The 21863-nt window shown below is 47.1% G+C and overlaps 1 protein-coding gene across 2 annotated transcripts in view; it reads left to right on the top strand.

Moving 5' to 3' along the window:
* Window positions 1–7403, top strand: part of LOC114208904 (O-acyltransferase like protein-like) — a 59014-nt gene extending 51611 nt beyond the window's left edge. For both annotated transcript variants that reach the window (XM_088019525.1, XM_088019526.1), the window contains exons 12-15: window positions 1335–1467; window positions 3971–4157; window positions 6860–7002; window positions 7278–7403. In XM_088019525.1, the coding sequence (XP_087875651.1) occupies window positions 1335–1467; window positions 3971–4157; window positions 6860–7002; window positions 7278–7403 (589 nt within the window). The remainder of the gene's footprint in view (window positions 1–1334; window positions 1468–3970; window positions 4158–6859; window positions 7003–7277) is intronic.
* Window positions 7404–21863: the final 14460 nt, after the last annotated feature.

Below are 21863 nucleotides of genomic sequence, written 5' to 3'. Positions count from 1 at the left end.
ACACACACGGCTGCCCATTGAAATGCTTCTTGGAGGAGAGGAGCGCCCCCACGTGGCCGTATTGGGTTTCTCCTTCAGTGGCGAACTTGTGCTTGGAAGCTCTTTATTATTGGCCGGAGAGATGGAAATTTAAGGAAGTTGGGGTTATCCCTTGAAAGTCACAGGGCCAGTAAGTGGCGCAGGTGTGAGTGGAAGCTAGGATCCTAACCACTATGCTCTTTTGCCTCCCCAGTGAGGTATAGATAACGATTCTTCCTTATAACCACCCTGTGTATCACATGGGGAGAAGTGGTTCGATTTCCTGCTAATCCCTTCCCAGTGCAGCAGGCAGACTGATACAAATGGCAATCAGATCCTTGCAGCAGGCAGAGTGATACAAATGGCAATCAGATCCTGTCAGTCACCTTCTCAAATTCCTCGCGTAGCTGCCCAGTGCTCTCAGAGTAAAATCCCTGTCTGACTTCATCAATCACTCGCCTATGTGCTGGCTCTGGACCAGGCACACTGGCCTTCTTACCTCCACGCACCCAGCATGCTCCCTCCTCAGGCCTTTGCACTTGCTGTTCCCTCACACTAGAATGCTTTTCCTTTAGAATCCAGATCTTGGCAGGGCTTTCCTACAGGTGTCAGTGCAAATGTCATTTCTCAGAGCGGCCTTCGCTGACCTCCCGATGTAAAATAGCCCTGAGCCATGTCTGGCACAGTGCTCACTATGTATTTGTGAGGGGAATGAAAGAATGAATGCATGCACGAATGAATGAAGACACCTCAGGTTTTTTGATCAGGGGAGCACCATGCCCTTCCCATCATGTCCTCGTTTTCTGTGGGTACTGCCAGGTGACTGAGGAAGAAGCGCATTCCCGTCTAGCCCAGCGGTTCTCAATTCTGGAAGCACATGAGACTCACTTGGGGAGCTTTTAAATCCAAGGATGCTTCCAGCAAGCACCATCTCAGACCCCTTGAATCACAATCTCCAGGGACGTGGCCCAAGCAACCAAATTCTGTAAGAGCTTCCACGACGAGGTTCACTCCTGAGAACCAGATTTTTAGAACTATCCTGATGTACCAGCTACCAGAAACAACTATTTAAAAGGAACACGGTCATCATATTTCCTCAGGATCCAGGGTGGAGGGGCCCAAGGGAATTTGGAATTTTAGCAAGACAGCTATGGTCTAAGGCGTTACTGTTTGTGGATCATTAGTGAGGAAATGAACAAGTGTACCCCACATTTTCTTTTGGACTTGGCTGATTGCACCAATGGACATCTGAGAGATTCCTTTTTTCAGGTCCAAATCAAACAGACCCTTTTGCCTTCTGTTCTTGTGTTTTTCAGTGAAAATGTGATTGTGTTGTATTTCTCGGAGTATTACACTAAGCCCTACTGCAGATACGGGCCATTCCTCGTGGGCCTCTTTCTGAGCATTTTCATGCACCAAAACCACCAGGCAAACATTCTTAAAACCAAGGTAAGCTTGCCCCATTCCTCACTGTAAGGGCTGGGTCTCCTTGGGACTGGAGTGGCCCATTTGGCTAGGCTCGTCAAAAGCCATGGGCAGGGATCAGACTGCTCAGTACTTTATTGGGCTGTAGTGTGTTAGCAATGTTTCTTGGTGCTAGAGAATAAGAGAGACCTTATCTTCTTGCCAGAGCCTGATTCTCTGCTTTCCTCACTGAGTGCCTTTAAGAAAGCTCCAGAAGTGAAACGCAGTGGTGTTCGATCCACTGGAGTCTTGGTACAAACCCAGAGGACTCACTGATATGTGAAAAACACACCCAGTGAGTTTTCGCACTGGCAAAGCACTCTTCCGGAAGGGCATGGTTACTTTTTAGTAGCACAAGCTCCTTGGTTTCTATAGACAGGATTCTTGGTCAGATTCAATGGCTCCATCTGGGCATCAAGACACAAGGTGTCTAAGGGGAAAGAAGCTGTCACTTTGTCTTCCAGGTAAAATTGCTTCCCTGGCTCCTTTGTGGGTAATCCTTCTGGTTCGCCATCCAACCTCATTACTCAAGCCGGAAGCCTGTGTTCATCGTTGACACGTCCTCCTCATTGACCCCTCCTCCCAGGCAATCCTTCACCAAGCCCCCTGTTGTTTCTTTGGCTGTCCTCTTAGCCTATCCAACTAACCACACTGAAGCTCTTCTCATCTCTTGCCTGGACTTCTTGTCTTGTCCATCTCAAATCCACCCTTGGGGCAATCTATTTAAAATACTACGTTGGTGTTGCCCTTGAACTGTGCAAAAGCTCTTCATACGGCTTTCATTGACCCATAAGACCTTGAGGGTAGACTATGTCTTACTCACCTCTGAATCCCCAACATCTGGTTCTGAAATCACTGAAGGCACTTAGTAGATGAATGAATGAAAGATAATGTGCTTTTCAATGGACGAAGGGCCAAGAATTCCTTTGCACTCTTAGGGTACAGTGATAGCCCCAAATCTTCTCTGCTAAACCCTACCTTTGTTTGCCTAGGTCTTGTGGGTACCTCACCTAGATGCTCCAGAGAAGAGGCCCTTGTCTTTGGAAAAAGTTGTGTTGTTCACGGTAGCAACAGGAGGAGATAGGGCTTCACTAGACAGAATGGATGTACAAGGGCCACATGACTTTTCCTGTAGTTTGGAGTTTCCCCTAAAAATGCACAATTCAGTTGTAGATTACAGCAGAGTGCCATTAAAGAGGTGCTTTGGTGTCATCCAGGTTCCAGGGTGCCCAGGGAGCAGAGGGTAAACCTGAGATGATGACAGAGCGTGTGCGAACACTCCAGGGGTTGAGTCAGGACCAGGGAGTATGGAGCCAGAACACAGGTCAAGCTGAGCTGGAGAAACAAGGAAGGGATGGGTAGACCAAAATTAAACCTCTAGAAGCCAGAAAATAAGAACACAGAGTCCAAGCTTGAGGCAGCTGGGGCCAATGCCCTATGCTGGGAATGAGATGAGGTAGGGTGCATTATCAGTGAAAGAGTGAAGGGGATCCTAGCCTAAAAGAGGGGGCTTGTGGAGACCCCCCAAGGAAATGCCTTTACTCCCATGTAGCCAGAGCCTAGCGCAGGAATCTGAGGCCAAGGAGGGGAGAGCTTCTCCTTAGAGACTAGACAGTAGACTGATAAGATGCTAGTTCAGTCATCATAGCAACTTGGGAACTGGAACAGAGAAGCAAGAGAGATTCTTGGAAGACAGGTGTGGGTCTAAAAAGGTCAAGTGAGGTGACATAAGATCTAAGATCTTGAACTGAACCCAATAATAGAATTTAACCCATGGGGCTCTTCTCTGAGCTGGAAAGTTCTCCATTCTCCCATTCCTGCTGCCATTTTATGACCCCAATGACTAGGGTGCAGCCCAGGTACAGACCTGTGCCAAAAGCCCTTGCGTTGTTGGTGGGGCACAGAACCAATCCGGGAGCCTTATTAGGTTAAGGAACAGAATGGGAGGTCAGGAGTGGGTTAGAACATTATCTTTTCTTTTTTCCCTTCTAACTTTCATTTAATAGTTATTTGAGATTCACAGCAAGTTGCGAAAATAGTACAGAAGGTCTTGTGTACCCTTGACCCAGGTTCTTTCACTGGTAACATGCAACCAAGAAATTGACATTGGAACAATCTATAGGTCTTGGAGCCACCAGTTTTATGTGCACTCAGTTGTGTGTGTATATAGTTTTGTGCAATTTTAGCACATGGAGAGTGGTGTAACCACTACCACAAGCAAGGTACACGACTCTGCTGTCACCACAATGATCTCCCTTGTGCTGACTCTTTATGGTCACGCCGCCCACTCTCCCCTACTCCACCCCAACCCTAGCCCCTCATAACCACGAGTCTGAACCTTCTCTTTTAGTCAAAGTTGGGCACCGATGGAGGTCTACAAATAGATACCCGAAGTGACACTGATAAGAGAAAAACTGAATTAGTGCAAAAGGAAGTAAATATGCCATGTCCACAATGGGCTTGACCCACGTCTCTCCTTTCTCCGTAGGTGCAGGCCATGCTGGGGTGGATTTGCTCCCTGTCTACCCTGTTCATAGTGGTCGCCCTGGCGTACGTGGTGGATGACAGCCCTGCCACCTCTTCGCCTGCCGCTGCTCTGTACCAGGCCCTCCACCGGACCCTGTGGGCGGCAGCTGTGGGCTGGGTCATGCTGGCGTGTCGGGAAGGCTATGGAGGTATGATGCGGCACAGGCTGTTGCCCATGGGCTCATGCCGTGTCCCTTTAAAGACGACAAACGTGAAAACATGGCGTACACAGAGGAGCTTTTTTATTTGCTGGAGTGGTTGGTGAATGACTGATATTGACTCAAAAACAGCAACTTGTTTATGTCGTGGGGGAGAACTGCCCGCATATTCTGTTTTAGATTTTTACCCTGGTTTATGTACAAATGCAGGTTCTGAAAGAAAAGTCTGCAGCCTTTCCAATGAAGCTAGTTTAGAAGCTAGAGGAGGAAGACAGAGTCACGTAGTGAGAACGAAATACCAGTGCTGGAGACAAAAGTTCTGGTCACACTCACCCTGGGCCTCAGTTTCCTCTCCTGAGGGTATAAAGACCGAGTAATTCCCAAGATCCCCTCAGCCCTTTGCTAAGCAGAGAAACTGTCTCTACTGAGTCCGGCTGTCAATGTGTGGGAAAGTCAAGCAGACGGGGCTTAAATGGAAAGAGATTTTCTCCAGATTAGAAATGTCTAGTTGTAGAAAAATTAAGTCAGCAAAGAACACAGGTAAACCAAACACAAAAGAACATTCCTAAAGCAAACATGTTTGCTGTTCATGTTGCGAGCTACAATTGGGCTCCAGTCAACTACTAATCACATTAAATTAATGTTGCTAATTCAGATATTATTGGTTTTATAGTTTTATGGTCACTCTATTATCCTTTTTTAAGATTTTATTTTTAAGTAATCTCCACACCCAACCTGGGGCTCGAACTCACAACACCAAGATCAAGAGTCACACATTCTACCAACTGAGGAAAGTGGTAGTCAGTTCATGCAGGGTCTTCACGGCCATGGGGAAAAATCTGGATTTTATTTTAAACGTCATGTAACATCATCTGACCTGTGATTTAAAAGATTACTTTAGATGTTGCATGAGGACGGTAGGACAGCAAGAAGGAGAGCAGAGGGACCAACAGATCTGTTCGGAAGCTACTGTAGCAGTCCGTGGAGGAGGAATCCATGGTGGATTCGATGAGGGGGTTCACGGAGGAGATGGGGAGAAAGGGTTCAGTTTGAGATAGTTTTAAGGATAGATTGGCAGCACCCCGTGGGATATGGGAGAGAGAACAGAATCTGGGATGGCACCAAAGATTTTGTCCTGAGCAATTGAAACAACTCGAGATGAGGTTCATGGAAAGGAGAGACAAGTTTTTTCTTTTTCTTTTATGTTTTCTTTTCTTTTCTCTCTCTGTCTCTCGCTTTCCCTCTTTCTTTCTTTTTTTTATTATTTATTTTCTTTTTTAAAGATTGTATTTATTTATTTGAGAGAGAGAATGAGAGAGAGAGAGAGCACATGAGAGGGGGGAGGATCAGATGGAGAAGCAGACTCCCTGCTGAGCAGGGAGCCCGATGCGGGACTCGATCCCGGGACTCCAGGATCATGACCTGAGCCGGAGGCAGTCGCTTAACCAACTGAGCCACCCAGGTGCGCCCCCCCCCCTTTTTTTTTAAAGATTTTATTTATTTATTTGACAGAGAGAGAAATCATGAGCAGGGGGAGTGGGAGAGGGAGAAGCAAGCTCCCTGCTGAGGAGGGAGCCCGGTGCAGGACTTGATCCTAGGACCCTGGGATCCTGACCCGAGCTGAAGGCAGACGCTTAACCATCTGAGCCACCCAGGCGCCCCCTTTCTTTCTTTCTTTCTTGCTTGCTTGCTTGCTTGCTTTTCTTGGCTTAAAACAAGAGAAATTGATTCTCTCATAGTTCTGGAGACTAGAAACCCCAAATCAAGGTGTTGGCAAGGTCCTTCCAGAAGCCCTGTGGGGATCTGTTCCATGCTCTCTCCGCCCCCCACCCCCATGGCTGCCGGCAAGCCCCGAATTCCCTGGCCCATGTGTACATCACTCCAATCTCTGCCTCTGTCTTCACATGGCCTTCACCCAGTTCCTCTCCTCTGTGTTTTTTTGTCTCCTTTTCTGTCTCTTACAAGGACACTCATTTTTGGATTTGAGGCCCACTCTATTCCAGGATAATCTCATCTCGAATTCCTTACCTTCATTTCATCTGCAAAGACCCTCATTCCAAATAGAGCAAGGTTTCAGGTGGACCTAGCTTTGGGGAGACCACTCTTTAACCCACTACAGATAGCAGGAAGTCCTCTGCAGAGAGGGATGTCTCATTTTACTTCATTTGAATTAATTTAAATTAAATAGCTCAAAGTGGGTAGTGGCTACCATGTGGGACAGCACAGTTCTAGAAGTTATAGCAAGTTACAGAGTATTTGTCCTGAAAGGGACTAGAAGCTGGCCAAACGCAAGCTCCTCCATAACAGATGACAAGTCCCGGGCCTGGTGATACCACTGCCTTGTCCCAAGGCCCAGCAGATCCGGTGCTGCATCTGGAGCCAGAACCGAAGCTGGCGGAAGGACTTCGCACCTCGTCTTACACGTGGCATGTCTTGTGCTCCGGGCGACTGTAAACTCTATATTAGCATCTCTTATTTTTTTCATACTCCCACAAAGGGAAGTGTTTTTTGTTTTTTCGTTTCGTTTTCTCTTGTCTTTGTTTTGGGCACATTCTCTTAAAAATGAGAAGAATAAAGACCTTCTTAGAGGAGGTTCACATACTCAGGAGTGGGGCCCCGAGGGAGCGGGGATGGCCCCGCGGAGCCAGAGAGGCACCCGAGGCTCCATAAACCACACTGTCGGTTCCCTCCAGGTGTGGTGAACTGGCTGCTTTCTTGCCGGCTCTGGACTCTCCTGGCCAGCATCAGTTACGCTTGCTACTTGGTGCACCCGATCCTCATCATGCTCTACAACGGGCTTCAAGAAACGCTGATTCACTACACTGACACCAACATGGTGAGTCCCTGCTCTCGGCTCTGGTGTGACTGTGCTGTCCCTTCTCTGCTGGAGCCACAAAGCCACTGGCTGGGGGAGTAGCGGGTTCTGTTGTTGTTGCGAGGAGCCTGTTGTCCTTTGTTTTGTTTGAGGGAGGGCTTCAGGATAATATCTTTCTTTGATTGTATTTTTTCTCGTTTTAATGTTCAGGGCACTCTGTCCTACAGATGCATTTCGTACAGCCAGGAATCTGGTAGTAAGATTGCATCATCCACTCTGCCCCTTTTTCTCTCCAGTTCTATCTTTTCTCTGGACACTGTTTGCTGACCTTCGTCATTGGGCTGGCCCTGACGCTGTGCATTGAGAAACCATGTCAGGAACTGAAGCGGCACCTGCTTGGACCAATGCCTGCAGGGCCATGAATGTTCTGGTAAAACCCGGAAGAATGGATGGTTTCATTCTGCTGATGATGAGCAAAAGCAGGCGTGGCCTCGTTTATGTCATGGATGTTTGTCCCCCTGGCAAGGCGTGTGAATCTGATTTTGTGAATGTTTAAGATATACAACTTCTCTGTGCTTAATACATGAAAGAGTTCTGAGTGTTTACTATATAAAAGGGTTCTGTGATAGCCTACCTAGTAGCACAATAATCACCCTCTGATGTACCTTTTCAGAAAAAAAAAAAGCAAACAACAACAGAAAACAACCTGGATTTTTGGGGTCTCGTCCTCCATGTATTTTCTATACCTATGATCATAGGAAAACCGAAAACCTAGCAAATTTAATGCACTTTGGGTTATAATGTTCACTTTTCTTGGTAAAAATCACAGTGTATAGTTTTTCACATCGTAATTGTCTTTGTGTTATCATGATACCTTTGTAGACTTGTAACTTTATCCTGGCGCCTCGGGATTGTATGACCCACTGGCATGCACAATTCATGAGTGCATTGTGACAGGCCTTCCAAACATTATCTATTTTACAGTGTGGTCCCTGTTAGGGGTTGACTGTGTCCACTGAAAAAGATACAAAGTCCAAATCCTCTAGTACCTTAGAATGTGACCTGTTTGGGGGTTAGGGTTTTACAGAGGTAATCAAGTTAAAGTGAGTTCATGGGGGGAGGTGGCCCTAATCCAGTATGACTGGTGTCCTTATAAAAAGGGGAAATCTGGACATAGAGACAGATCTGCACATATGGAAGAAGGGGTGAAAATGTACAGGAATAAGGCAGCCACCCACAAGCCAGGAAACACCAAGGATTGCCGGCAGACCCAGAAGCCAGAGGAGGCGAGGAAGGATGGTCCCCTGGAGCCCTCAGAGAGAGCACAGTCCTGCCGACACCTTGAGTTAGGCCTTCAGCCTTCCAGAACCGTGAGATGATACACATCTGTTGTGGTAAATCAGCCAGTGTGCGGTGCTTTGTTACAGCAACCCTAGCAAAGGAATACAGTCCCTCAACAAAACTCCCAGTGGAGAAGCAGGAGACCAGAGTGAATGGCTTCCAACCCAACCCCTCCGTTTGCAGCAGCAAGGCCCAGAAACGGAGAGATTTTATAAGGCCAGGGTGCCCCCGGTTGTAGGGCGTGTGTTCCTTCCTGGGTGTGTGATTTCACGTTAACCATCCCTACTCACATATGCTCGTCACTTATAACAACACTCTCATGTACTTGAGAATCAAAGGATTTATTAACAATCACAGGGAGCTACAAGGAGCTAATTAGCACAGAATGCTCCCCACCTCTGTATGCACTATTTCTCTCCAAGTGGATCTGCTAGGAGGACCACTGCGGGGGGCAGGGGTGGAGAGGGCTGCTAACCTCAAATCCTTCAAAGGGCAGTTGATAGCTAACCTTGTCTTTTTCCAGCTCATCTCAGGGGCCACATCTCCCAGAGGACTGGTCTATTCTGCTGGCAGAATCTGCTGTGAGTGAGGAGACAAGTCCCCGCCTGGCATGTTTAGGATCTGTATTAGAATGCACCAAGTTGGATCTTTGGGCAACCCCAAAGTTCATGGAATTCTTGGGAGCCCCCTGACAGCTGTTTTGGCATCTGACCCCTCTGACTTGGGCCTCAGAGAGGATCGTGAGGGTGGGTGGCATTTACAGGAGGAACACTGCAATCCGGACAGATGCCAGTGGGAAATGACTCTCCTGCCAACATTGCTGGGCAGTCAAATTGCCAAGTGCTTCTAGTTATGAGGCTAGAACCCTGGGGCCCACGGAAATAGCTTTCATAACTACTAGCGACATTGCTTTTGAAAGTTTTTTTAATAAGAAAAAAATACCCTCTCCACTATTGCAATTTCATAAAATATAAAGTAGGGATAGAGAAATCCAATTTTGTTCTGGCTTTGGTTTCGATCTGGAATTCCCTAGGAGTTTAAGATTTATAGAATATGGGGACCTTCTTTGGATTCAGAAACGAACTGTAAAAAAGCCTATGACATTTATGAGACAGTTGAAAATTTGAACACCACCTGGCTATTTGATGACATTAAGGACTTACTAATTTTTTAATGTGGTCATGTTTTGGTATTGTGGTATTGTGGTCATTTTTTTTTAACAGCCCTTATGTTTTTGATGCATACTGAAATGTTTATGGACAAAATGATAAAATCTGGTATTTGCCTCAAAATAGTATCAGGAGGAAGTGGGATAGATGAAACCAGACTGGGCGTGTAGTGATCATTTTTGAAGCTGGGTGATGGGTATGTGGCACCTCATTATGCTGTTTTTTTCTATTTTTGTGTATAATAAACTCAAGCAAATAATAATTATAAACTTGTGCAAATTTATAGAGGCAGCAACATCAGCACAGAGTAAGCATCCATTGATGGGTCCCTCCTCTAATTCTCCCTAAATTCTGAAATCCATGTTTCATCCCCACATACCAGCCCCTGGATAAAAATAGTTCATATCGACACTATAGTCACCCCCAGCAGATCTAAAGGCACTCCAGCTCTCCTGAAGTTCCTCCTGACTGGTCTTGGGAGAGTCCAAGAATGTCTTGCTTGCTTGTCTTGTAAACACCTGGACCCTCCTAGCTCCTTTTTTTTTTTTTTTAAGATTTTATTTATTTATTTGACAGAGAGAGACACAGCGAGAGCGGGGACACAAGCAGGGGGAGTGGGAGAGGGAGAAGCAGGCTTCCCGCGGAGCAGGGAGCCCGAAGTGGGACTCGATTCCCGGACCCTGGGATCATGACTTGAGCCGAAGGCAGATTAACTACTGAGCCACCCAGGCGCCCTCTAGCTCCTTTTTTAATGGCACTGGCTCTCCTTAGAGCTGTGCCCTCCCCCCATCCTGCCCTCAGACTGCTGAGAGCTGCTGGCGGGGCCAGTGCCTCCTTCACCTGCTGGCCCCACTCCACTCTTCAAAGCCTGCCGCCTTCCCCTGACTTCTCTGGGCAGGAGGTGGGCTGCGCTGGTTGGGTGCTCAGGCCACTGTGTCCATTCACAGCACAAATGGCACAAACAGATAAGTCCCCTCTGCCCCACCCCCTTGTGCCATCTGTGTTTTCTCATTCAGGCTTTGATGCAGTGCTGCTAAGTGCTCAGCATGTTTTTATAGAAACTGCTCTTGCAGATCTTCCTTATTTTAATAGAGGTCGTTCTCCCTTGGATATACTATGAGTCTATGGGCGCTGGGATGGAGGGTGATCGGAGTGACAATTTCTTCCTCTTCACATTTACACCATGTTCACCACTAGCCCTGACCTGGCACACAGCAGGTGTTCAATAAATGGCGGCTGAAATAGTGATGGAATCAACCCCTTCTTTTTTTAGGTGAATTCTTTTCCAAGAGCCTCCTCATGCATACAGGTAGGCACCTCTCAACCAGGTCTTAGATATGTTCAGTTTTGTTTTGTTTTTTTCTAAGATTTTATTTATTTGACAGAGAGAGAGACAGCCAGAGAAGGAACACAAGCAGGGGGAGTGGAGAGGGAGAAGTAGGCTTCCCACCAAGCAGGGAGCCTGACGCCGGGCTCAATTCCAGGATCCTGGGATCATGACCTGAGCCAAAGGCAGACGCTTAAGGACTGAGGTACCCAGGCGCCCCTAGATATGTTCAGTTTTATAAGAACCTTTCCCCCAAATGGCCCAACCAGACCCCCTTCCAGGGAAGGTCAAAGTTCAGATGCACCAGAGTACTTAAACGGGTGAGAGACCCTTAGAACTATAGTTCCTAGGCCCCAACTGGGACTTAAAACAGTGCTGTGCTAATATACACTCAGAGGCAGCCATTTTTGGTGGTCTACCCACCTTCAAGTTCCCCACCCCCAACAAACTCTGACGTTCTAGCATCAAGGTACCCGGCCAGAGGCAACGACTCATACTCAGTAAAAGCCAGTTTTGTGCCCCTTGGTGCTTCTGCCAATGATTGGGCCAAGCGTGGTCATGTGACCCAGCTCTGACCAATGAGACTAAGCAGAAGTGTGCCGGGGACTTCTGGGAAAGATTGTCCTCGCTGAGACCTGCGGGGATGGGGGCGTGAGGCCGGAAGCCCTTCTTGTCCTCCCCTCCTTCAGTCTCGGGAGGGTGTGGTGCCGTTGGGAGTTGTGTCAGCATCCTGTAAAAGGGAAGGTGGCAAGGCCGACACACTGAGACTGATGGAGCGACTGAGGGCTGCCTGGCACAGCTGAGGATGAAGACGCTCTACAACAACACGGTGTCTGGATCTGTGTGCTGAAGACTCCCGAACCCCAGCACGCAGATCTCAACTCTCCAGGTAGGAGACTGGAAGTTGCTTCTCGGAGGATTCTGACTGGCATAAGATGAAACCCTTAAAAATATTGACATTCGGGCGCCTGGGTGGCTCAGTCGGTTGGGCGACTGCCTTCGGCTCAGGTCATGATCCTGGAGTCCCGGGATCGAGTCCCTCATTGGGCTCCCTGCTCAGCGGGGAGTCTGCTTCTCCCCCTGACCCTCTTCCCTCTCGTGCTCTGTATCTCTCATTCTCTCTCTCTCTCTCTCTCAAAGAAATAAATAAAATCTTTAAAAAAAAATATTGACATAAAAGCTCTCCACAAAATGTCCTCGCCAGGTCCCTGCTAGTGAAGCTCACAGTCGACAAGTTCAAACCATAGGCTGAAAGTAGGGTGACCACCTCATCCCCATTTGCTTGGGATTTTGTCAGTTTTAGCACCGAAGCGCCCCCATCCTCACACACCCCTCTGTCCTGGGCAAACGGGGATGGGCGGTTACTGAGCTCATGTCCATCAGCTTTTTATTTTATTTATTTATTTTTAAGATCTTATTTCTCTGAGAGAGAGACAAAGAGAGTGGAGGGAGGGGCCGAGGGAGAAGGAGAGGCAGAGAATCCCAAGCAGACTCTGCGCTGAGCGCAGCGCTCCATGCCAGGCTCCATCCCACCACCCTGAGATCATGACCTGAGCAAAACCAAGAGTTGGAGTCTTAACCGACTGAGCCACCCAGGCACCCCTCCATCAGCTTTTAGTTCCTCACTCTTAATGGTGAGCAGAACAACCAAGGTTCCCACAAACCTGAGAAAAGTCTTTAACATCTGGAAAACTGAGTCTAAAATGAACACACAGAGCAAAGGAATTTGGAGGAAAAGGTTACACGGGGATAAGTAAAGCTACCAGAACTATTGCTATCCTTGAAGAGGTGGGAGAAGAGACTACCTCCGGTAAAGATGCTGAGACAAAGAGGTGATTATTCTTTCTTTTATTCATTCAGTCAGTAACCAAATATTTCTTTTTTTTTTCGATTTTATTTATTTGAGAGAGAGAGACAGAGATAGTGAGAGAGAGAGCACAAGTGGGGAGGAGAGGGAGAAGCAGACTCCCTGCCGAGCAGGGAGCCCGATGCGGGACTCGATCCCGGGACTCCAGGATCATGACCTGAGCCGAAGGCAGTCGCTTAACCAACTGAGCCACCCAGGTGCCCTGTAACCAAATATTTCTAATAACCACCTGTTTATAAGGACTTTAGGACTATTAATATGAACGTCAGAAATCCTGTTTTGAAGAAGCTCTCATCTCTTAGGGCAGCCAGAGCTGGGAAGAATGGCCTGGGGCTGCATTTTGCTTTGGATTAAGGAAGGGACAAAGTGCTACATATTTCAGCAGATTGTGCAGTATAGATAGATCCTTATGCTTTTATTACTTAAAATGTCAATTGAATTTTTAAAATGTATTGATTATGACTAGGAATGTATTAATATATGCTTTCAAATAACAATAGAATTTTATGTAGTATTTTGTTTTTATTAGATAAGCTCACAAAATAATGTCTAACTCTGCACCTTTTGTTCCTGTGCTTATTAGATGAATTTTTTCCTTTTTTTAATGTTAATTTTTTAAAAGATTTTATTTATTTATTTGACAGAGAGACAGTGGGGAGAGGGACAGAGAGAGAGGGAGAAGCAGACTCCCTGCTGAGCAGGGAGCCCGATGTGGGGCTTGATTTCAGGACCCTGGGATCATGACCAGAGCCGAAGGCAGACACTTAACCGACTGAGCCCCCCAGGCACTCTCTTTTTCTTTTTTTAAATTGAGGTATAATTTATAAAAATTTATAATGTACACTTTTGTGAGTTTTGACAAATGCATATAGTCGTCACCACCATGAGCAAGATATAGAATTCCATCACCCCTCAAAATTTCTGGGGCTCCTTTATAGTCAGCCTCTGTACTTATCCCCCAGCCCTTGGCAACTATCTATTTTCCTTCCCTATAGTTCTGCCTTTTTCAGATGTATTTATTTTTTTAAAGTTTATTTTTTAAAAATATAAAATATTTCAAACATTCCAGCAAGTCTAAAGAAATGAAACCATTGCTAGCCCACGTATCCATCATCCCTAATAAACACGGGGTAACATTTTGTCATTTTTCTTTTTTTAAGATTTTATTTATTTATTTGACAGAGAGAGACACAGCGAGAGAGGGAACACAAGCAGGGGGAGTGGGAGAGGGAGAAGCAGGCTTCCCGCCGAGCAGGGAGCCCGATGCGGGGCTCGATCCCGGGACCCTGGGATCATGACCTGAGCCGAAGGCAGTCGCTTAACCAACTGAGCCACCCAGGCGCCCTAATGTTCATGTGTTTTACTGACTGCATGTGTGCCTTAAATATTTATCCATTCACCGGTTGGTGAGTAGAATTTGGTTTTTCATTTTTGCAAACATAGTTGTAATGAACTCCTTGTATGTGTTTCTTCATGGAGATATGTTAGTTTCCAGGATATATAGTCAGGAGAGTAATTGCAGGGTTATCAGGTGTATGTATATTCTGATAATACTACACAGCTTTCCAAAGTGATTTTGCCAGTTTATGCCTCCACTAGTGGAGGAGGGGAGTAGATACCATTAGCCAAGACCTTCCCCAACCCCTGGTTCTATCAACCTGTTAATTTACTTTTAAATCCCTGATGAGTGGTAGGGTCTGATTACTTCAATTTTCATTTCCCTGTCTAGCAATGGGGTTGCGTGTTTTCCATGTGTGTAATGGCCCTTGGAGCTTCTCTTTCAGAGACTGCCTACCATATCCTTGCCCATTCTTCTACTGAGTGTTTTTCTTGTTATTATTGATTCAAAGATGTCCTTTATATATCCCAAAGACTAATTCTTTGTTGATTATTTGTGTTGCAAATACTTTCTCCCAATCTGTGGCAACAATGCAAAGTGATAAATGCTTTTATCATCTATCATTTACATTTTAATGTAGGCAAATTTACCACTCTTTTCCTCTTGGCTTGTGAGTTTTGGGGTTTTGTTCATGAAATCCACAGAAATACTTTTTAATATTTTTCTCCATAGGGGAAAAGGCTCCAGTAAAAATTCCTGATCTAATGCTAAAAGTCCTTTGATTCATTGTAAGGTGGACTTGTAAGGTTAGATAAACAATGTAATAAATTTGTAAGGTTAAATAAATAAATAGTGCTCAGCAGGGCAGAGAGGACAATTTTGTCTTTCCAGGGGAGGTTTGGCAATGTCTGCAGATATTTTTGTTGTTCTTTAGTGGGCAGAAGCCATGAATGCTGTTCAGCATACTACAGTGCAGGGGCAGCTGGGTGGCTCAGTCGGTTAAGTGTCCAATTCTTGATCTCAGCCCAGGTCTCTATCTCAGGGTTGTGAGTTCAAGTCCCACATTGGGCTTCGCACTGGGAGTGGAGCCTACTTCAAAACAACACAAAACAAAAAAACCCAAACATACTACAAATGTGTAGGGCAGCTATCCCCTCCCCGCTCAAAGAATTATCTGATAAAAGTCAACAGTGCCCAGGTTGAGAAACTCTGAGTCTGGAATGGAATCGCTTTGATTGCTGTGTTCTCACAAGCCAGGAACACTCAGGTACAGAGCCCCTACATGGAGGGACTTGGCATTGTGTCTGGGGCCATCAGTACTTAGACAAGTAACACTGGATCATTCTGTCTTGAACTTGGCAAATACACCCCAGCCAAGTGTGGCGAGTCTACTGGTGGAAACTTGGCTGAGTCTGCCAGACAACCTAATACCTTTGCTCAGATCGCAATAGGAGGGGGACGGGGTGCTGCCAGGGCTTTCTCATCAGGGCCTTATTGCCATGCTAATGAACCCCAACATGCATTATTTGTATTATGCACTGTTTCCAAAAGGCATACCCTATTTTCTGGTCCCAACCAAATTATGTTTACTTCCTTGTTCATTAAAAAAATCATGCTATGCATCTTGACATGGTGTCAGTGTGCCTCTGCTTCTTTCTCTGTAAAATGTTGGAATTTGGCAACAGGAGAGGTTCTCCGATGCTGGTCTTTGCAGGCTGCAGAATCACCTGAGGAGCTTTTAACAAATACAGGTCCCCAGGATAAACTCTGGGGGATTTGCAGGTGGGGTGGGACTCAGCAATCTATACCTTTCTCAAAAATTCCTGAAGGATTCGGGACGCCTGGGTGGCTCAGTCGGTTAAACAGCTGCCTTCGGGCGCCTGGGTGGCTCAGTCGGTTGAGCGACTGCCTTCGGCTCAGGTCATGATCCTGGAGTCCTGGGATCGAGTCCCGCATCGGGCTCCCTGCTCAGCGGGGAGTCTGCTTCTCCCTCTGACCCTCTCCCCTCTCATGCTCTCTCTCTATCTCATTCTCTCTCAAATAAATAAATAAAATCTTAAAAAAAAAAAAAATAAACAGCTGCCTTCGGCTCAGGTCATGATCCCGGGGTCCTGGAATCGAGTCCCGTGTCGGGCTCTCTGCTCGGTGGGGAGCCTGCTTCTCCCTCTCCCACTCCCCCTGCCTGTACTCGCGCTCTCTCTCTCTCTCTCTCTCTGACAAATAAATAAATAAAATCTTTAAAAAAAAAAAATTCCTGAAGGATTCTAGTAAGTAGCCAAGCGTGTTTTTGAACCACCAGACCCACTGAGTGATGGGATTTGTTCGATGTCACAGAGTCTGAATTAATGACACTCATGTGCCAACAGCGACTTCTCCAAGACATGCACAATCTTTGGCTCACAGAGAGCTTTCTCATGGCCAAAGGGACTCCCTACAAGGCTTCCTTTGGGAGTCACAGTCAGTCTGTCAAGCCACCAGGTATCCTTTGGCCAAAGATGTCTTCCATAGTGAGTTTATCAAGGGATATGGGGGCACTGGCTCCCTGAGGCTACCTCCATTCATGCTTGGAGGCAAGAGGGCACTCACTCATTCACTCACCCATTCCTGTGGGAATTATATGTTCAACAAATGTTTACTCGCTCCTGGCATGTGCCAGGCACTGTGCTAAGCCCTGGGAATACAATGTTGACAAATACAGAGGCAACTTCCACTCCCTTTGATCTTATAGTATCCCAGGTGAGGGTAATAATAAACAACACCACAAATACCTCTTAGGTGAGAACTGTGAAAGCCTGGCTCTAACTGGGAGGCTGCCGAAGGAATTTCTGAGAAAACTAGCCTTAAGCTGAGATTTGAAAGACAATAACGGCTGTATTTATCTAGGGCTACTACATGCCACATACTATTCTAGGCACTTTGTAGAAACCAAGGCATTTAATCCTAACACAGCACCCTGAGGGAAGTGCTGTTCTCAGCCTCACCCACACACACACAAAATGAGGCACAGGAGAAATCATTCGCCTAAGGCCACAGCCATGTGGGGACACCAAGATATGAACCTGAACAGTTTGAGTCCAGAGCCCACACTCTTAGGTACCATGTCCTGGGGCTTTCAGGATGAGGAGGGTCAACCAGGCAGGGCCTGTATGAAAAATTCCTTCCAGAAGTTTGGCTGTGAGGGGAAGAGAGAGACAATGGGGAGCTGGAGTGTAATGGGAGTTGTAAGGATAGAAAAGACAGCATGTTTACAGTCCTTGCAGATTCTGAGAGGACTTTCTCCTCAATACTTGAAGGAAAATGAGGACCAAGGAAGTTTAAGGGAGAGTCTCACAACCAGACCTGGCAACTCGGGGCTCCTTCCAATATGCTGCTTCTCTGCAGCCTCACTCAGTCTCCCTACATCTCCCCAGAAGCCCCTCTTGCTCCCTCCAGGTTCTGCAAACATGCTCAGGGACTTCACAGATCTGAGCCAGAGACCATGGAGACCCTTCCAGAGGTTGGCAGCCTGTGATTTCCAGATCTGCTCTGGGAATGGGATGGACCTGTGCACTGAGAGCTGGCAATTCTTCCTCCAGCATCAGATGAAGCTCGTGGCCTCATAAAGCCTTCTGAAACATGGCGAAGCCCCTTCTTGGAAAATGTCTTCATTTACAGAGAATGGCCTGAGACAAATGTGCTTGAAGCCTGTGAAGTGTCTCGATATTCTACCCTCCAGTGCCTGCTCTTGGGGATACTGGAGAAATACTCCAGCCATTCATTACATTTTAAAAATCCGAAATACTGTGTTCCATCATGGGCCTCATGCATAGACATTTGGTTGGTGAAGTAACGCTCCCCAGTTTCCCAAAATCTGATTTGCGAATTGCTGCTTGGTACAAGGCAAGGAAGCAGGTGTAGTGATGGCACAGATGGGGATCAAGAGACTGAGCATATCTAGGTATAAGCAAATATCCGTGGAGTTTCATCGAGGAGTGGGTGGAAAGGGGGCGACAGAGTGACTAGATGGGGTTGGCGGGGGCAGCGCCTGCCCTCGGGGCTGCCGGAAGCCACGCAACTGGCCGACACTGGAGCGGACAGGAGGACGCTCTCTCTACTTTGGAAGTGGATTCGCGATGGAGAGCGCCTCTTTCCCCAGAAAGCCGACATGCCAGCTGGGAGCTAGGAGTCACATCCCCTCTGTCTCCTCAGCGAGGAGTGGCTGCTGACACGTGATTGCCGGCCTTCCGTTCTCCAGCTGCCTGCCTTCTTCATCGACGTGGTAACTTCTGGGATGATGAACGGGATGCTGGTAGGGCCCAGCCCACTCTGCTCTTGGATGTGACTCTTTCTCATGGGAACGCCGAGGCTACACTAACCTGGCATATGGCCCTCCCGTGGTTGAAGGCTCCACCTTGCAGGAGAAGGAGAGTTCACAGTCTCCTCCACCACTGGTACCTGCTACCCGAGCAACAGCAGGGCCAAAAGCTCCAGCTTGCCCTGCTTCCACCTCTTTCTCCAGCTACTCAGTGCTGGCTCATCAACAAGGCCATCGACCAGGTGGCATGCTGGCTGCTTAGGAAGAGGCTGGCTGACATCCAGAGTGTGCCATCCTGCTCACCTGATTATTAAGAGCCTCATATGCAGTGGTACTCTTTGGCGACAGTTACATGGGATCCAGTTATTGTCACACCCGGGACTCATTCTGCGAGGATCTTACGTATAACTTTCTCCCAGACGTGTTAACAGTTCCCCTGGTCTCACTCCTTCTGAGCTTCTAGCCATCCAGCCAGATGATTAGTTGCTGCCCAGGAATTAGTGAAGAGCTAGGTCTCTGACCATATCTCCTTTCAGGAACCCAAAATTCTGCTCGTTGCAAAGATTCCTCTGTCCCATAGGGCTGCCCCGCAGCCGGTGTCAGTCTTCTGCCTTGTTGCAGACCATTGTGGGGAACCTTCTGAAAACCAGACTCAACTTCTTCTTGGTCCAAGGGACACCCTCCCCTCAGTCCCCCCACCATGAAGTCATGGCCAAGGGTAGAAGGCAGGTGGCAACGTGGCAGAAGGTGGTGTGCTGGGGTTGTGCAGCATCTGTTCCAGCAACCTAACTGTACCCCAGGACCTGCTCATGTATTCCATTGTCCCTTGATGATGGGGTGCCTCTGCATGCATCCAACCTTGCTGGGTTAGATAACAGGCAATTTCTGATGGAGAGCTTAAGGCACATGGCTACCAACGTCCCATGGCCAGGTATTCTATCTTCACCAGGGTGCAGCAGCAAGGTAGGAGCTATTTCTCAAGAGAAGAATATTAATGGCCAGAGAGAGCTTGGTTTTGATCCCTGAACTCTGGGGCCTATTAGGGCTTGTCACAGGCTCCACGGAGCATCTTGGCTGCCCCAGGACCTTGGAATACCAGTGGATCACTTGGGTCACAGGGGCCAAATGGCAAGCTAGATCCCTGGAGAGCCTTCTCTTGCTCAGAACTTCTAGGAACAGCTCTCAAAGGCACACCTCAGTACCACAAGAACTACTTCCTCTTCTGTGACCAGAAAGTCACCTGTCAGTATGCGTACTCAGCTCTGCAGCTGCTAACCCCCAAGCCATGCTTCTGCCGCCATATTTTGGAAGCCAGTACAGCTAGGAAACTGCCATGATCAGGAAGCTCCACAGAAGAACCAGACATGTCCAAGAGGTTTTCTAGCAGATACTACAGAAGCTGCAGAGGTTTCGTGTTTACCTCCCTTCTGCCTTCCAAATCTCACCCAAATGCCTGTTTGACAATCTAAATCACTGTCACTACCTGTGTTAGTCTGCCAGGGCTGCCATAAGAAAATACCAAAGCCTGGGGGGCTTAAACAACAGACATTTATTTTTTATTTACTAATTTTTTTTAATTGAGGAAGAATTGACCTACAGTATTATATTAGTTTCAGGTGTACCACGTAGAGATTTGACACTTGTGTATATTGTGAAATGATCACCACATGAAGTCTAGTTAACAACCATCTCCTCACGTAGTTACACATTTTTTTCTTGTGGTGAGAACTTTTTTCTTAATTAATTAATTTAGACAGCTCGAGGTGGGGGTGGGGAGGGGGAAAGGAGGAGGGAGACAGAATCTCAAGCGGTCTCTGCTGTGTTCGGAGCCTGATGCGGGGCTGGATCACGATCTGAGCCAAAACCAAGAGTTGGACACTTAACCGACTGCATGACCCAAGCGTCCCTCTTGTGGTGAGAACTTTTTAAAGATCGCCTCAATTAGCAATTCTCAGATACTCAATCCAGTAACAGACGTTTATTTTCTCACAGTTCTGGAAGCTGGAAATTCAAGGCGGAAGTGCTGCGGGGTTGGCTTCTCCCGAGGCCTTCCCCCCCTGTGGCTTGTTGGCCGCCATCTTGCCGGGCTCTCACATGGCCCCTCTGTCTTTGCACACACGCCTCTGGCCTCTCTCCCTCTTCTTGTGAGGACACGAATTCTACTGGTTGAGGGCCCCGTGCTGATGACCCCATGAAAGCTTAATTACATCTTTAAAGCCCTGTCTCCGAATGCAGTCACACGAGGGGGTTAGGGCTTCAACCTATGAATTCTTGGGAACACAATTCAGCCCCTACGAGGACGCTAACTGCAAATGAAGCGAAGGAAGGCAATGTTTGGCTTTCTAGACTCTACAGAACAGTAGGTGGAGGTGGAGAGGGATAATTCCAGCCAGTCCCCCGCATCTCACCTGCCGGGAAGAGGCGAGGGTCACGGGGCCCCAGCCGGAGGGCCCGGAGCCAGGCGGGGACACAGCTTCTCAGCATTACACATGGCGCATCTTCCCTGGGGCCCCAGCTTTCTCTGGGCTCCGCACAGATGTAAGGCAAAGCAGCCTCATATTTCCTGGGCCCAGGGAAAGTTTAATGGGACCTAAGAATATCCTTCTGGCTAGCAGTGTTGAACCTAACCTTCCTTCTCCACCCTTCGGAACTAGGTAAGTGGACTGGTAACCAGCCTAAACCTCTCCTCACCTATTATAACGGGTGCAGCCCTAGTGACCCACGGTCTCTCACACGTCTCGTCTCTTTGGAGCAGATACTATTACTATCCCTGGTTTTGGTCTCAGGACCCCTTTACATCTTCAAAATTATTTGGGACCCCACAGAGCTTTTGTTATGTGGGTTCTAGGTGTTGATATTCACTGTGTTAGAAACTAAAACAGAAGGAAATTTTAAACACTTATTTACTAAGGAATTCAAACATAACAATAAATCTGTTACATGCTGGCGTAACATTTTCATGGAAAATATCTATATTTTCAAAACCGAAAATAAGAGTAAGAGGAATGTCATTGTGTTACTGTTTTGAAATCTCTTCAATGTCCAGCTTAATACCTCTGCTTCTTTTATATCTGCTACTGCTTTCAGTCCACTGCAATATGGCACATCATGTGGATTCTGGAAATCTCCAGTCTATACTCATGAGGGACAGAGAGAGTAAAAAAAGGAAATAATATCTTGGTATTACAAAAATAGTTTTGACATTGTGGGTCCCCCAGAAGGCTCTCGGGGACTCGGGGTGTTGTGGGGGGGTGGTATCCAGATTACACTTTGAGAATCACTGCCCTAAGTCAGCATGTAAATTAAAGCAACGAATGCCTGGTGTGTAGCCTGCCTAAAAGAGGAGCTCCATGGTGAAGCCTGACCCCAACAGCTCCTGAGCAGGAATTGCTAATTTACAACAATAAAGGACGTGGTAAGATACACACACAAGTTTTAGGGGAGTGTGAAAAGAAGAAAAAGAGAAAAGCAGAGACAAGACAATTGGAAAACCCTTGAGTGAGATTCAAGAAGAAAAATGGAACTTTCCTACATAATATTGAAAA

Source organism: Eumetopias jubatus, unplaced genomic scaffold (genome assembly GCF_037043125.1).
Source record: "Eumetopias jubatus isolate StellerSeaLion01/CBP00866 unplaced genomic scaffold, mEumJub1_p1.0 scaffold_16, whole genome shotgun sequence".
Lineage (NCBI taxonomy): Eukaryota > Metazoa > Chordata > Mammalia > Carnivora > Otariidae > Eumetopias > Eumetopias jubatus.
Note: the sequence above shows the minus strand (reverse complement) of the source record. Positions and strands in the feature narration are given on the sequence as shown.